Here is a 12,454-nt window from a genome sequence, read left to right as displayed (position 1 = left end):
CAGCGTACTCCGTTAAAGCTGCGCCGTAAGCAGCGGCCGCGGCTACTACGTGGCTAGCTGCTTACGGCGCAGCTTTAACGGAGTATGCGATGGCCGCGACGGTCGCCCAGTCCCGTCGGACCCACTGGTTCCACTGGCCCCGTCGGGCCTGCTGGCGCCACTGGACATGGAGATCTGCCGCTCCCACCATGAGATAAAGTTTTTCTCAGGAACTAGATCTTCTATTAGTGTTTTGGGTCGAACTAGGTTTTAGGTGTAGGATTTCCTATACCTTCTGTATCTTTTATTAAGGTTTTGGGTCTACAGACCTTGATGACAGGCCCCAGATTGTACCGCTAAATTTACATGTTCTATATTAACTTTTTAGGAAGTTCAATTAATTTCTCATGGCATAAATTGATTCCTTTTTTCTTCTTGTGTAGGTTTTAACTAATTTGATTTTATTGGTCACTGAATATAATGTCAAAATTCAGTTATGTACGTGATAACGAAGTATCATCCTACACAATGAAAAATGCATGTCAAGATACGCAGAATTTGATTTGCATGTTGATTGTTACAAGGGCAAACCAATTAGTTTGAATCTGAATTTGCTCTGCATGTTGATTGTTACAGGGGCAAACCAATTAGTTTGAATCTGAATATAGATAAGTTCTTGTGGGACTTCATCCGTGCTTTTATTTTTGATTTGAATCTTGTTCTCAGATTATTGGATCCCACTTATATTGAATCTGAATATAGATAAGTTCTTTTATATGGAGTTCTATATCTTGAGTAGTGGAATATTGTCTTCCATGGTGATGTGACACCTATTAGAATGCTTTATTCTCCGCATTCTTTTATCTAGTGTCAGATGTAAGACACCATTTTTGTTCCTTCTGCATTGTGTTAATTACAAAATGCCAAATGTACTATGCTTATATTATTTTCTAGGATGCATGATTTGAAAGATTTATTTTTCTTGTTAGCTTTTTTATAGAAGAAATGGTGACACCTTTAGGTTTTAATTAGAGCTACTTTTGAAGGATTGTTGTTCTCAATAGATGGGCCACTAAATTCCCTATGATTAGTGGTCGCATTGCATGCTTTCTAAAGGGTATCTTATCAAGAAACTCTTTTTGGGTGAGGTACTGCAAATTGCAATTTGCTTGAAGGTTCTTGGTCTCAAAGAATTGGTCATTTAGTGTGATAAAGTTTCAATTTTTATGAGTGCAAAACATCAATGATGCTTTTCCAATTTTGTATTAAAGTCTCTGAGGCTCAATTAAGAGTCTTTTAGTTTCATAAGAATAATCACAAGGTAGGAGCTAGCTTCTGTCTTGCTAAGATTGATCCTCTAGGTCTCCAATTTTCTTAATTGCGATATTCCATTATTTTTCCTCATCATTTACGAAGATGGTTGGCTAAAGGAGAGTTGGGCTTCTACTCTCGTTTCTTCGAAATCTAGGCATGAATGATGAAACTACTCTATAGCCTTTCCTTTTCCTTTCAATGGGTGTTTGAAGGGTCCTTTTGGTTTTTTGTTGCTAAGGTTTAGGTTCATAACTGATGGGTTGGTTCTATGTGAGGTGAGAGGCAGATTGTTGCCACTGTGAGAGATCTGCTACTCCGCTGGGGAGCCAGAACTCACTAATTGGGATTAGGGAGTGTTATTTTGCATAGAATCTCTAGGGGTCATAAGTTTTTTACAATCCATTTCAATCCTCTACAATCCCTCAATGGGTTAGAAGTTCTTGAATTGGATGAGACTCATTGATCATCTTAGACTGGTAAAGCTGGATTGGTTTGATGGATTTTGAACCTTTAGGTCATGAATGGCAAAACTCTCCCAAGAGACTGTTGAACTTCCACTCTATTTAAATTAATTTTCTTTGACTAATTCCACCTAAGGGTTTCATCCATCTTTGACAGATTGAGTACACTCTGGACGGAATGTGTACCAGATGGGAGGATTGTTCATTCAATCTGGAAATGTACCAACAGTATCTTATGATCCATTAGCAATGAATTGCCGGTGGATGTTCTTGCTAAATTTAGGAACAATTGCTGTCTAGCATTGCATTTCACTGAATGATAGTAGTGCCGTTTAACTTTCTATGGGTATGCCTTTACTAATATCAACACCTGTGTTTCTACCTTGTTTATTTTGCTTTAAGTTTGATTTTAAATTTGGACTTTTTTTCTATTGTATTAATTTAAATGTTTGGCTACTTGTGAATGATTCTGCAACAGACAAGACAATTATGACTTCAGATCGATATGGAATTCTGAAAATAATATCAACTCCAAAAGAATTCCTGGCCAGAGAAACAAGCGATGGCATGATGGTATGCTCTTTTATATAAGAAAACTGTTGTTGCATTCAACTGCTTCCTTTGATTGTGAGAACTGAGATGGTACAATTTATTTATTAGGTTACCTTATAAAATTTTGTAGGTAAATGTAGTTGAGGGACTCAAATTTCATGAGAATTTTCTGGATAGCTCAGAAGTCACTGAACTTGTTTCATTAGCTAATGAATTGAGAGCTGCTGGTCACAGAGGAGAACTTCCAGGTAGGCATACTCTTTCTTTGGCTTTATGTATTAAAGGCAAATCTTCTTAGCTTCAGAGGCCACCTTTTATCAAGCCACACTGTTACTTTTAATATGACCTAGATGTTGCTTCCGTGGTTGTATTCCCACAAACTTTGCACATCACAGTATGTAAATCGTTCTTGTTGTAGAGTTTTAAATTGATTTAAACCAATAAGATAACATCAAAGGAAAATTAATTGAGAGGACAAGGTAAAAAATATAAGCTAAAAAAGGCTATGGAGAAGAGGATAAAGGTGTACCTCATTGTTGGGAGTATGACCTTAAAGAGAATTGTGGAAACAAGGAGAAAATAGACAAATCTGGAAATAAATAAAGGATTGAAAATAAATGCTGAAGTTTATGAATATATGAGGAAAAAGAAACAAAAGAAGAGAGAGAACAAACCTAGATAAGACAAGAAAGAAAATCTAGCTGGAAATTGGCCGGTGGTGTATGAAGAGGGAGTCTAGAAGCAGGTGGTTTGGATGAATTGGGGTGTCGAGTGACAGATTATAAATTTAGGTTTAATTTTTATTAACAAATAAACCCATCACTGACTATAACTTGATTTCTAACTGTAAACTCCATGTGCTGTTCAACCAGACGCCTGAGTTTCCTAGGCAGCCAAAGTGGTCCTGCTAGGCTGACTTTTAGAACACCTGCTTACGAGGGGCTGTCTATCACAATGATCTTATGTAATGCTTTCTTCACTACATTGGTATAACATAAATAGCATTGACTGATAAGAGAAGGTAAGAGCTTATGCAGTATTAGTTCAGTTTTTTGGACTTCCATGAATGTCTATTTATCTATACACTGCACTACTTTCTTCTTTTAGGTTCACATCATTGGCATGTGTTGGATAAAGAATTTGCTGGGTTTTGTTTTGTTTTGTTTTCTTCTAAAGGAACTTATCTTTTAAGGAAAAAATTAAAAATTAGTTCAAGAGCCTTTTAGAAATAATACAAATATCACTACCTATTTTTACATGCTATCTTTAAAAAACAGGGCAAACACTTGTAGCACTTAGAAGACCGATGACGGGGCATGGTAGAGAGATGATTCAGCTAGGTGTTCTCATTAACGAAGAACCTATAGAAGATGGAAATACAATTGTGACCTCTGGAGGTAATTGTTAAAAACACATTTTAGTATTTATTCTCTTCGAATGTATATAAATCCTTGATAGGGAAAATATTATTTTCTAGTGAGGATGATAGAGGCCGTTCCTAGCCAGCTTGATAGTATCTTTGACTGCTTGGTTCAGCTGCAAGTTTTGCCAGTGAAACCTGATTTTTGCTTGATTGACTTTTTCCATGAGGTAAGTTTTTTTATGTTATTGTTCTTTGTGAATTTGTTTGAGTTAGCTGACATTTGTTCTTATTATAAAGGGGGATTATTCACTATCTCACGCATGACCATCTTGGTATGGTAGGCTCGACGGGGCTAGTGGGACCCGTGGATCTGACGGGACCGTCGCGTCCGTCGCGGCTATCGGCATACTCCGTTAAAGCTGTGGCGTAAGTTGTAGCCGCAGCTGCTACATTGGCGCGTTGATTCATGATAGAGTGAACGAAGGAGCGAGATAGAGTGGACGGAGAAGGGGTTTAAGAGGGATAGAATGGACGGAGGAGTAAGATAAAGTGGACGGAGGAGGGGTTTGATAGGGATAGGGTCGATGGAGGTGGGATTTGAAAGGAGTCTATGATTTGAGAGGGGTTTTATTTTCAATTTAGAAATTTTAAAACTTAAGTAATATTTATTTTTAACTTTTTACTATCTTTGAATTTATTAGTATAAATATTGTTAATGACAAATGTTTATTTTTATTTTTAAATTAAATTTTCTTATATAAAATATCCTTTTACTGTTACAAAATTAATCTATAAATAATTATCACCTTTTATGATAAAGTTTTTTATTTTTATTTTCTAATGATTTTTTCCATTTCTTTTCTTTTTTCAAAATAATTAAGAATTGAAAATTGTATTTTCAGAAATTATTTGAAATTCATTTTAACAAAAAAACTTAAATGATTTAAGGCTACATGCAAATTTCCATATTAATAGAAAGTATTATTAGTACCATACGTGTAAGGGTATAATACGATTTTATGTTGGAGAGTTCGAATCTCATTTTCATCGACGGACGAAAACACTAGACTCCTTTCAAATCCCTCCTGTTCATCCTATCTCTCTCAAACTCCTACTCCATTCAGTTTATTTTGCTTTTCCATCCATCTTATTCTTTTTAAACTTTTTCTCTGTCTATTTTATCTTGCTATTTCATTCACTCTATTATGAATTGATGTGCCAATGTAGCAGTTGTGGCTGTTGTTTATGTTGCAATTTTAATGGAGTATGTTGATGGCCGCAACGGTCGTGATGATCTTGTCTGATCCGTGGCTCCCACTGGCCCTGTCGGGCTTGCTGGCGTTGTTGGACATGGAGATCTGCTGCTCCCACCATGAGATAAAGTTTTTCTCAGAAACTAGATTTTTTATTAGGGTTTTGGGTCGAACTAGGTTTTAGGTGTAGGATTTCCTATATCTTCTGTATCTTTTATTAAGGTTTTGGGTCTACAGAGCTTGATGACAGGCCCCAGATTGTACCGCTAAATTTACTTGTTCTAAATTAACTTTTTAGGAAGTTCTCATGGCATAAATTGATTCCTTTTTCTTCTTTTGTAAGTTTTAACTAATTTAATTTTATTGCTCACTGAAATATAATGTCAAAATTTAGTTATGTACGTGATAACGAAGTATCACCCTACACATTGAAAAATGCATGCCAAGATATGCAGAATTTGATTTGCATGTTGATTGTTACAAGGGCAAACAAATTAGTTTGAATCTGAATTTGATCTACATGTTGATTGTTACAGGGGCAAACCAATTAGTTTGAATCTGAATATAGATAAGTTCTTGTGGGACTTCATCCGTGCTTTTATATTTTATTTGAATCTTGTTCTCAGATTATTGGATCCCACTTATATTGAATCTGAGTATACATAGGTTCTTTTATATGGAGTCCTATATCTTGAGTAGTGGAATATTGTCTTCCATGGTGATGTGATGCCTATTAGAATGCTTTATTCTCCTCATTCTTTTATCTAGTGTCAGATGTAAAGTGGTACGAAATATTAATATCAAAAATAATGATCTAGTGACTTTGAATCATAAATCATGTTTAGTTTTTGGACTTCTATAAAGTTATAAAATTGCTCAGAGATCTCGACGTGTTGATTTCTTAGTTTGTTTTAATTTCGTTTCATTGGATTTATGTTTTATTTCATGTGTCGTCTTGTACAGTATTGTTGTCTAGAAAAAAAATTGATAAACTTGTTGGCTATTTTATTTAGATTGTTTTTTGGATTTCCTATTATTATAATTTTACTGTCGTTGAGTGGGGTTCCGGGAATTATATCTAGGGTATCACATGACCTTCTCTGCTTAAAATTGTACAAAGAATCCGAGTTTTATCAATGATACTTCTGGCAAGACCTCCCCAAAGATTGCGACTAGGGTCACTGAGCCTAACTCGGATTGCCCTGGGTGCTCGACCACTGGTAATGATGTGGCTGCCAACCCAGAACAGCTCCATGCTGTTGACCAGAAACTTGATTCTTTTCGAGAAGCGGAAGAAATATTATGCAATTTCTACTCCTTTTCACACGTTAGGACAAAACATTATTTATATCTAATCTATTTCCTTAAACTTTGACTGTGTACATTCTGATTGCTTTTTTCTAGATCACAATTACAATGGCTGCATAGATTGGCAAAAAGGATTATCAATGACAAATATAATTTGCCATAGTTATGTCTACTGATTCCTTTCCTCTCTGGGGAGCTAGTGGCTTAGTATATTTTAACTAAATTACAGTCTGATGTCTTTCGATGACCTTAAAGCCGCTTTAGTGTCTTGTTAGATCCTGTTGTTTCAAATGACAAATTTATAGTATCAAATTTAGTGATTTGCAATTGTGAAATTATCTCTACGTGGTGAAAAACTCATCCGGTCGTCATTGGGCTCAAGGCAGCAGTCCACGGCTGTGTAGCACACATGGTCGGTCTTTGCTGTTAGTTTGAAGTTAAAAGCCTTATAATTTTCCTCGAGATGACGTGTTATTCTATTATGCGTAATGATAAAACACTCAGAGAATGACTAAGCGGTATGATATTTGTTTGAATCGAATATCAGTTTTAAGGAATTAACAAAATTTCTTGATGATTGTCCTAAAAAGTTAGTTCTGTGAATTAATGATTTTTAATTCTAGAATGATTAAATTGATTTTACTGAAATTTTTTATCGGTCATCCGGATAAATCAAGAAAAACTTAGCGTAGAGGACTTATTAGTCTAATATTCTTAGGTCATCCATTTATTTGGAAAAATTTATTAGTTAATTTATCGAAGTTAGAACTCGATTCTTAGATATATGAGAAATTGAAAAAAAATTTGTGCATGGTCTAATTTTTTTGGTAATTCTAGTATTTACTTCTTTAAATCAATTAATACTAAAGGGGACCGATTCAGCCTTATGTAAGTTTTCCACCGGTCACGAAGATAAATCGGAAAGTATTCATGAAGCGACCAACGTTTTTAGAGTTGCTAAGAAAAACCCTACAATATATTAGAGTTAAGATTCAACTCTTAGAACAGGGTTGAAGTGTTACATCATTATCTTAGGGTAAGCATAATTTATTATTGTAAGAAAGGTAATTATGCTCAACTCAGACACTCTTCACTGTCCGTTCCAAATTATATGAAGGGAGATAAATTATGGGGGTCAACTTATAACTGACCGTCAAATGAATATTAAACAAGTATGGTCTATTAAAAAAAATGATGAAAAATCAAGAATACTTGGGTAATAATTTAACACCCCCGGGGTTTTGGTGCAGTGGTAAGGACGTTCAGTTGTCTTCCAAGCACCCACGGTTTAATTCTCAGCTTCGGTGTATTTATAGGGATTTTTTTTCCCCAAATGAGACTTGTAACTAAGGGACACTGTGCTTCTTGGTAGTTCGTTGCTAGTGTTTCTCAATTTATCTTTGTGTACGGTGGAAAATTTTTTATGAAATCTGACTGATCATTCTAAGTTCAATGTTATCCAATCTGATTAATCATATAAGGGATGAGCATGGTCTGTTAAAAAAAACATAAATCGCCTAGCAATTCGACTAGTTCTATTTTTGAATCTTAATTACATTGGCAAGCAAAGCTCTACTTATATCATGTTTGAAGCTGGGCGTTCCCAGACCTGTCCAAGTGACGAAGCAGAGCAAAATTCCAAAACAGCTCGAGTCAGTATTACGACAACCCTTGACGTGGCTTCATCACATGCGCCTTCCGCTTTAAAGAAAGCGGCTCCCTTCACTCCCTTCTCTCTATTATTAAGAATAAAATTTTGATTGTGTCGAGAATGAAATTGTTTTGATATGTTGTACTTGTTTTCCAATGAACTAAAGGAAACTGTTCCTGTTGTTCCTACATTATTTCATTTCCTATGAATGAACATTATGTTCCTTTCTGTTTCCACTTTGAATCGAATGTAATGTTACTCTCTTGTTAATTCTTAAAGGCTTATCATTGTGGCTTTGACATATTGCAGTTGCCCTATGCAAAATTGCTTCTTGTTACAATAATTAATGGGGTTATACAGGGTGAAATGTGTAAGAGAAGGCGGTGTACTTTACCATCGATGGCAAGGGATTCTTCTACAATGTGCTGATCAGTAATGTTGCAGGTGCAGGTGACATTGTTGCTGTGAAGATCAAGGGGTTGGCAACTGGATGGCTTTATATGGGTCGAACTTGGGGCCAAAATTGGCACATTAGTGCTGACCTACAGGACCAAGCACTGTCATTTGAGGTCTCTAGCAGTGATGGTGTTACTCTCACGTAAGAATTGGGCTTTTGGCAAGACTTTTGGGGGCAAGCAATTCCCATTCTGAATATAAACATCCATTGTTTTCCTTCTTGTACTTGTATTTTGTCTGTACATATTTGAGAACCAAGTTACCAATGAAGAAATCCAATTTTCTTTTAGTACCTATATATGTCTGTATTCAGCTCCAGTGTTCTTCTCCACTTTACATTGCAGTTATTTAAACTTCTGTCTTCTGTTGTGCTATATATTCTTTTTCTGTAATTTAAGAGTTGTTTAAACTTCTGTCTTCTGTTGTGTTTATACTTAACCTCATCAATTGTAGTTGTTTTCGTAATTTAGAGAGTTTATCTAAGAACTCATTTTCAAGGTCTGTCTCTGCAATGGGTGACGATGGAAGGTTAAGCTATACTTTAGACAGAACGAAACGATGAAATTACACACAGGAAGCAAGATTTTAGGGCACCACAATGGCATGTGCTTCCATCAATCTCCAAGGAATTCAAGAAAACTTCAAACACAAACTCTGTTGAGCTGTGAAAAAAAAACGACAGCAGAAACATAAGAACACAGATTCTGAAGACAAGACAGTATTGATTTAGTTATTTACAAAAAAAAAATATTCTCCAATTATTGAACATCCGATGACATGAAATTGAATTGAGTTTCTGCACTATGATGTTCTCCACTGCAGCTCAACTTGCAAGCGACATTTTTTGAGTCAATAAGATGATACTTCTCGTTGATTCTCTAGCTGTTGACGATATCCGCAAGGCTGATGAATGTCCTAGCATTTTCTGACTAGTAACTAGATATCAGGCTGAAGTAGCATAAGAACTATCCAATCTAGGCTGAAGTATATGACTACTTTTCATACAAGCTTCATCTAACTTTCTTCTTTGCCTTGTGGGAAAGTTGACCAAGTTGACTAAGTTTGACTCAAGTTTGAGTTTTGATATTTGAATTTTGATGTTTGATAATATGGAGATTACAGGTGAAATTATCTATATGGGAGATTGATGGTCAAAGTTTGACTAAAAGTCAAGTAAGTCAAGGTTGATCGGATACTTGATTGGTAAATCCTAACTGGGGGTTAGACAAAGGCAAGACTAACGGCAAGGTTGGCAGAAGAAGAAAATCCAAGTGGGTTAGTGTTGATTGGACACTTGGTGTTGGTCCTGATGAGTGAAACCAGACAGATTGGGAAGCCCTACAGTCGTGTGGGTTGTTTATTATATAATTACGTGGTTGTGATCATTTTGTCCAACCGAGTGGGTTGTGTATATAACTGCGTGGTTGTGTATATTCCAATTGTGTGGGTTGTTGATTATAGCTAGTGAGTAGCCTTGTGACAATGTATATATGTTTCATATTGTCATGGATACAGGAGAGATGTTGTCTATTTGCTTGGCAGGAACTCCTCTGGGGCATGATAGTTTCGTCCTTCGTGTCTTCTGAGGGACGAGGTGCTGCAAAAGAGTACACGAGCAGATGAGAAGGAGGCGCGCGGCGTTTCCGAGGGACGAGAAGCCGAAGCGAAATTTTGTTCGAGAAGGGCGGAAGTTGGGTTCGGCTGAGCCCTATTCTGGATGGACGAATGCGAGCGGAACCGGAGCAGATGACTAGGACTGAAAAGTCGACACTATGTTGACTTTCCAGTCTATGCACCTAGACCCCCGGGAGGGCCGGGGGAGGGGGGGGGGGGGGGGTGCCTCAGCCGAGCGACTTTGCGGAGGCGGATTTAACTCGGTCCAGGTGCCATAATTGATCCAACCGCCCGGACAAGAAAACTTCATCGTCACGATAGGTGTCGCGAGCCGTTGCAATGTGGATAAAGTTCTATCCGCGTCCAGATGCCCCGATCAGGGTTATAAATACAAATACAGTCCTGCTCCCAATAGCAAAGTAGAACACTTGTAATCAATTTTCTTTCTGTTTAGCTTTGCATTTTGAGTGTTTGAACTGCTATAAGAGGACTTCTCCGACTGAAGGAGATTTTAGTGAGATTTCATCTTCCTTGAATTAACAACCTCCCCGGTTGCAACTAAGTAAACATTTTGTACCTCTTCCTTTCTTTATTTAGTCTCTTGTTTCTTTTATGCAAGTATTGATTTCCATTAAGCTATAAAGATCGAGAAAGGATTTTGTCTGTTTTATGGTATAGACTATTCATCCCCTCTAATCGGTCGTCAAAGGACCAACACAAGAAGGACTGCCTTGATTTTTGTCATTTATAGAGAATCAACAAAACAAATTCAATTTGGAACATAATTATCATAAATATAATTTTACGTAATTTATATACTTAATTTCGAGGAACATAATTTTTTCCATTACTTTTCCTATAACTCACTCAACAATTATGTTGATTACCTTTGACTGTGTGACTGAAGAGTACCATGAATACTATAACCCTATCTTCCTCCAAGCTCGAAAAAAAAGGAGTAATTTTAATTTTTTACTTAGCCTATAAATCAGTTTAATAATCACGAAAAAAAATAGAAAAAGTCAAACTTACCTTCACTGACTGTAGCATCTAGAGAGTTCTGGGTTATGCCAGAATTCTTGAAGTATGAAAGGAGGGCGCGAATATAGATGATAGCGATTTAAATTTCTCATGAATAAATCTAACATTAAACAACTATATCATTATAAAAAAGAGAGCTTCAAGAGTCTTGCAATTAAAGAAATTCTGAAAACAAAAGAGTAATTGTGCTAACCACCTAAAAATGTCTTTCAATCTATAATAACAATAACGTAACTACCATAAACCAATTCATAGGAGGTTGGGTTGTTGACGTGATCTGCGGCGACGGTAACTACCACTATAAACCAATTCATAGGAGGTTGGGTTGTTGACGTGCTCTGCGGTGACAGTATCGGCAGGGGAGGTTGTTGACGGGATCAGCGGCAGCATGGATCACAACCGCCGCCTTGCCGTGGCCGGCCGTCGACTTGCCGTGACCGGCCGTCGCCTTGCCGAGGCCAGACGCCGCGCTGCCGTGGCCTTTGCCGCCTTCGCAGCTTCCACCGCGCCAACTGACGACCCCGTCCCCGCCGCGAGCTACGCAGCCAATGCAGCTGCAGCCGTGGCCTACGCAGTTGCTGTTGAATTTTGTTTTAAATTCAAAGCATTTTTTTGTAGTGTTTTTAGTCCCACATTGCTAAGTGGAGAAGCTTGGAAGGACTTATATAGGAAGTCCTTTCATCCTTGCTTAGCAATGATAAGAGGACCTACACGCATACGCGCGCCAAGCCCAAATCGAGTGGATTTGGGGGGTTCGAGTTGGAAATCCATAAACCGGGCGTCACGTGCGCGATTAACGCGCGCAGGGGGTGCAAATCCCTAGCCCGTGGGCATTGCGCACACGGGCGGCCCGGTCTATTTTTGCTGGTTTGGTTCAGTCTAAACCAAACCAGTTTGATTTCTGATTCGATCTGAACCAAACCAGAGTTTGGCCTCCTGCCGATACCGTCGCCGCTGATCACGTCAACAACCCAACCTCCTATGAATTTGTTTATAGTGGTAGTTATCGTCGCCGCAGATCACGTCAACAACCCAACCTCCAATGAATTGGTTTATAGTGGTAGTTACTTTATTGTTCTTATAGATTGAAAGACATTTTTAGGTGGTTAGCACAATATAATCACTTTTATTTTCAGAATTTCTTTAATTGCAAGACTCTTGTAGCTCTCTTTTTTATAATGATATAGTTGTTTAATGCTAGATTAATTCTTGAGAAATTTAAATCGTTATCATTTATATTCGCGCCCTCCTTTCAGACTTCAATAATTCTGACATAACCCAGAACTTTATAGATGTTATAAATTAAAATTACTTCTTTTTTTAAGCCGGTGGAAGATAGGGTTATAATATTCGTGGTACTCTTTAGTCACACAGTCAAACGTAATCAACATGATTGTCGAGTGAGTTATAGGAAAATTAATGGAAAACATTATGTTCCTCGAAATTAAGCATATATTCAAAT

At 37.2% G+C, this 12,454-nt stretch overlaps 1 protein-coding gene across 4 annotated transcripts; it reads left to right on the top strand.

Annotated features, from left to right (window-relative positions):
- Positions 1–4,190, top strand: LOC122053392 (RNA demethylase ALKBH10B-like). 4 transcript variants are annotated; one of them, XM_042615425.1, is made up of 6 exons: positions 1–198; positions 2,233–2,327; positions 2,437–2,554; positions 3,584–3,703; positions 3,784–3,896; positions 3,967–4,190. In XM_042615425.1, exons 2-6 carry the CDS (start codon positions 2,244–2,246, stop codon positions 3,991–3,993), a joined length of 462 nt encoding a protein of 153 aa, XP_042471359.1. In that variant the 5' UTR covers positions 1–198; positions 2,233–2,243; the 3' UTR covers positions 3,994–4,190. The 4 variants fall into 4 exon arrangements, with proteins under 4 accessions (XP_042471359.1, XP_042471357.1, XP_042471358.1 ...); XM_042615424.1 differs by having other exon boundaries at positions 83–2,100; XM_042615423.1 differs by having other exon boundaries at positions 82–2,327; positions 4,011–4,190.
- The last annotated feature ends 8,264 nt before the right edge of the window (positions 4,191–12,454 follow it).

Source organism: Zingiber officinale, chromosome 3A (assembly GCF_018446385.1).
Source record: "Zingiber officinale cultivar Zhangliang chromosome 3A, Zo_v1.1, whole genome shotgun sequence".
Classification (NCBI taxonomy): domain Eukaryota; kingdom Viridiplantae; phylum Streptophyta; class Magnoliopsida; order Zingiberales; family Zingiberaceae; genus Zingiber; species Zingiber officinale.
This window is presented reverse-complemented; position numbering and strand designations above follow the sequence as displayed.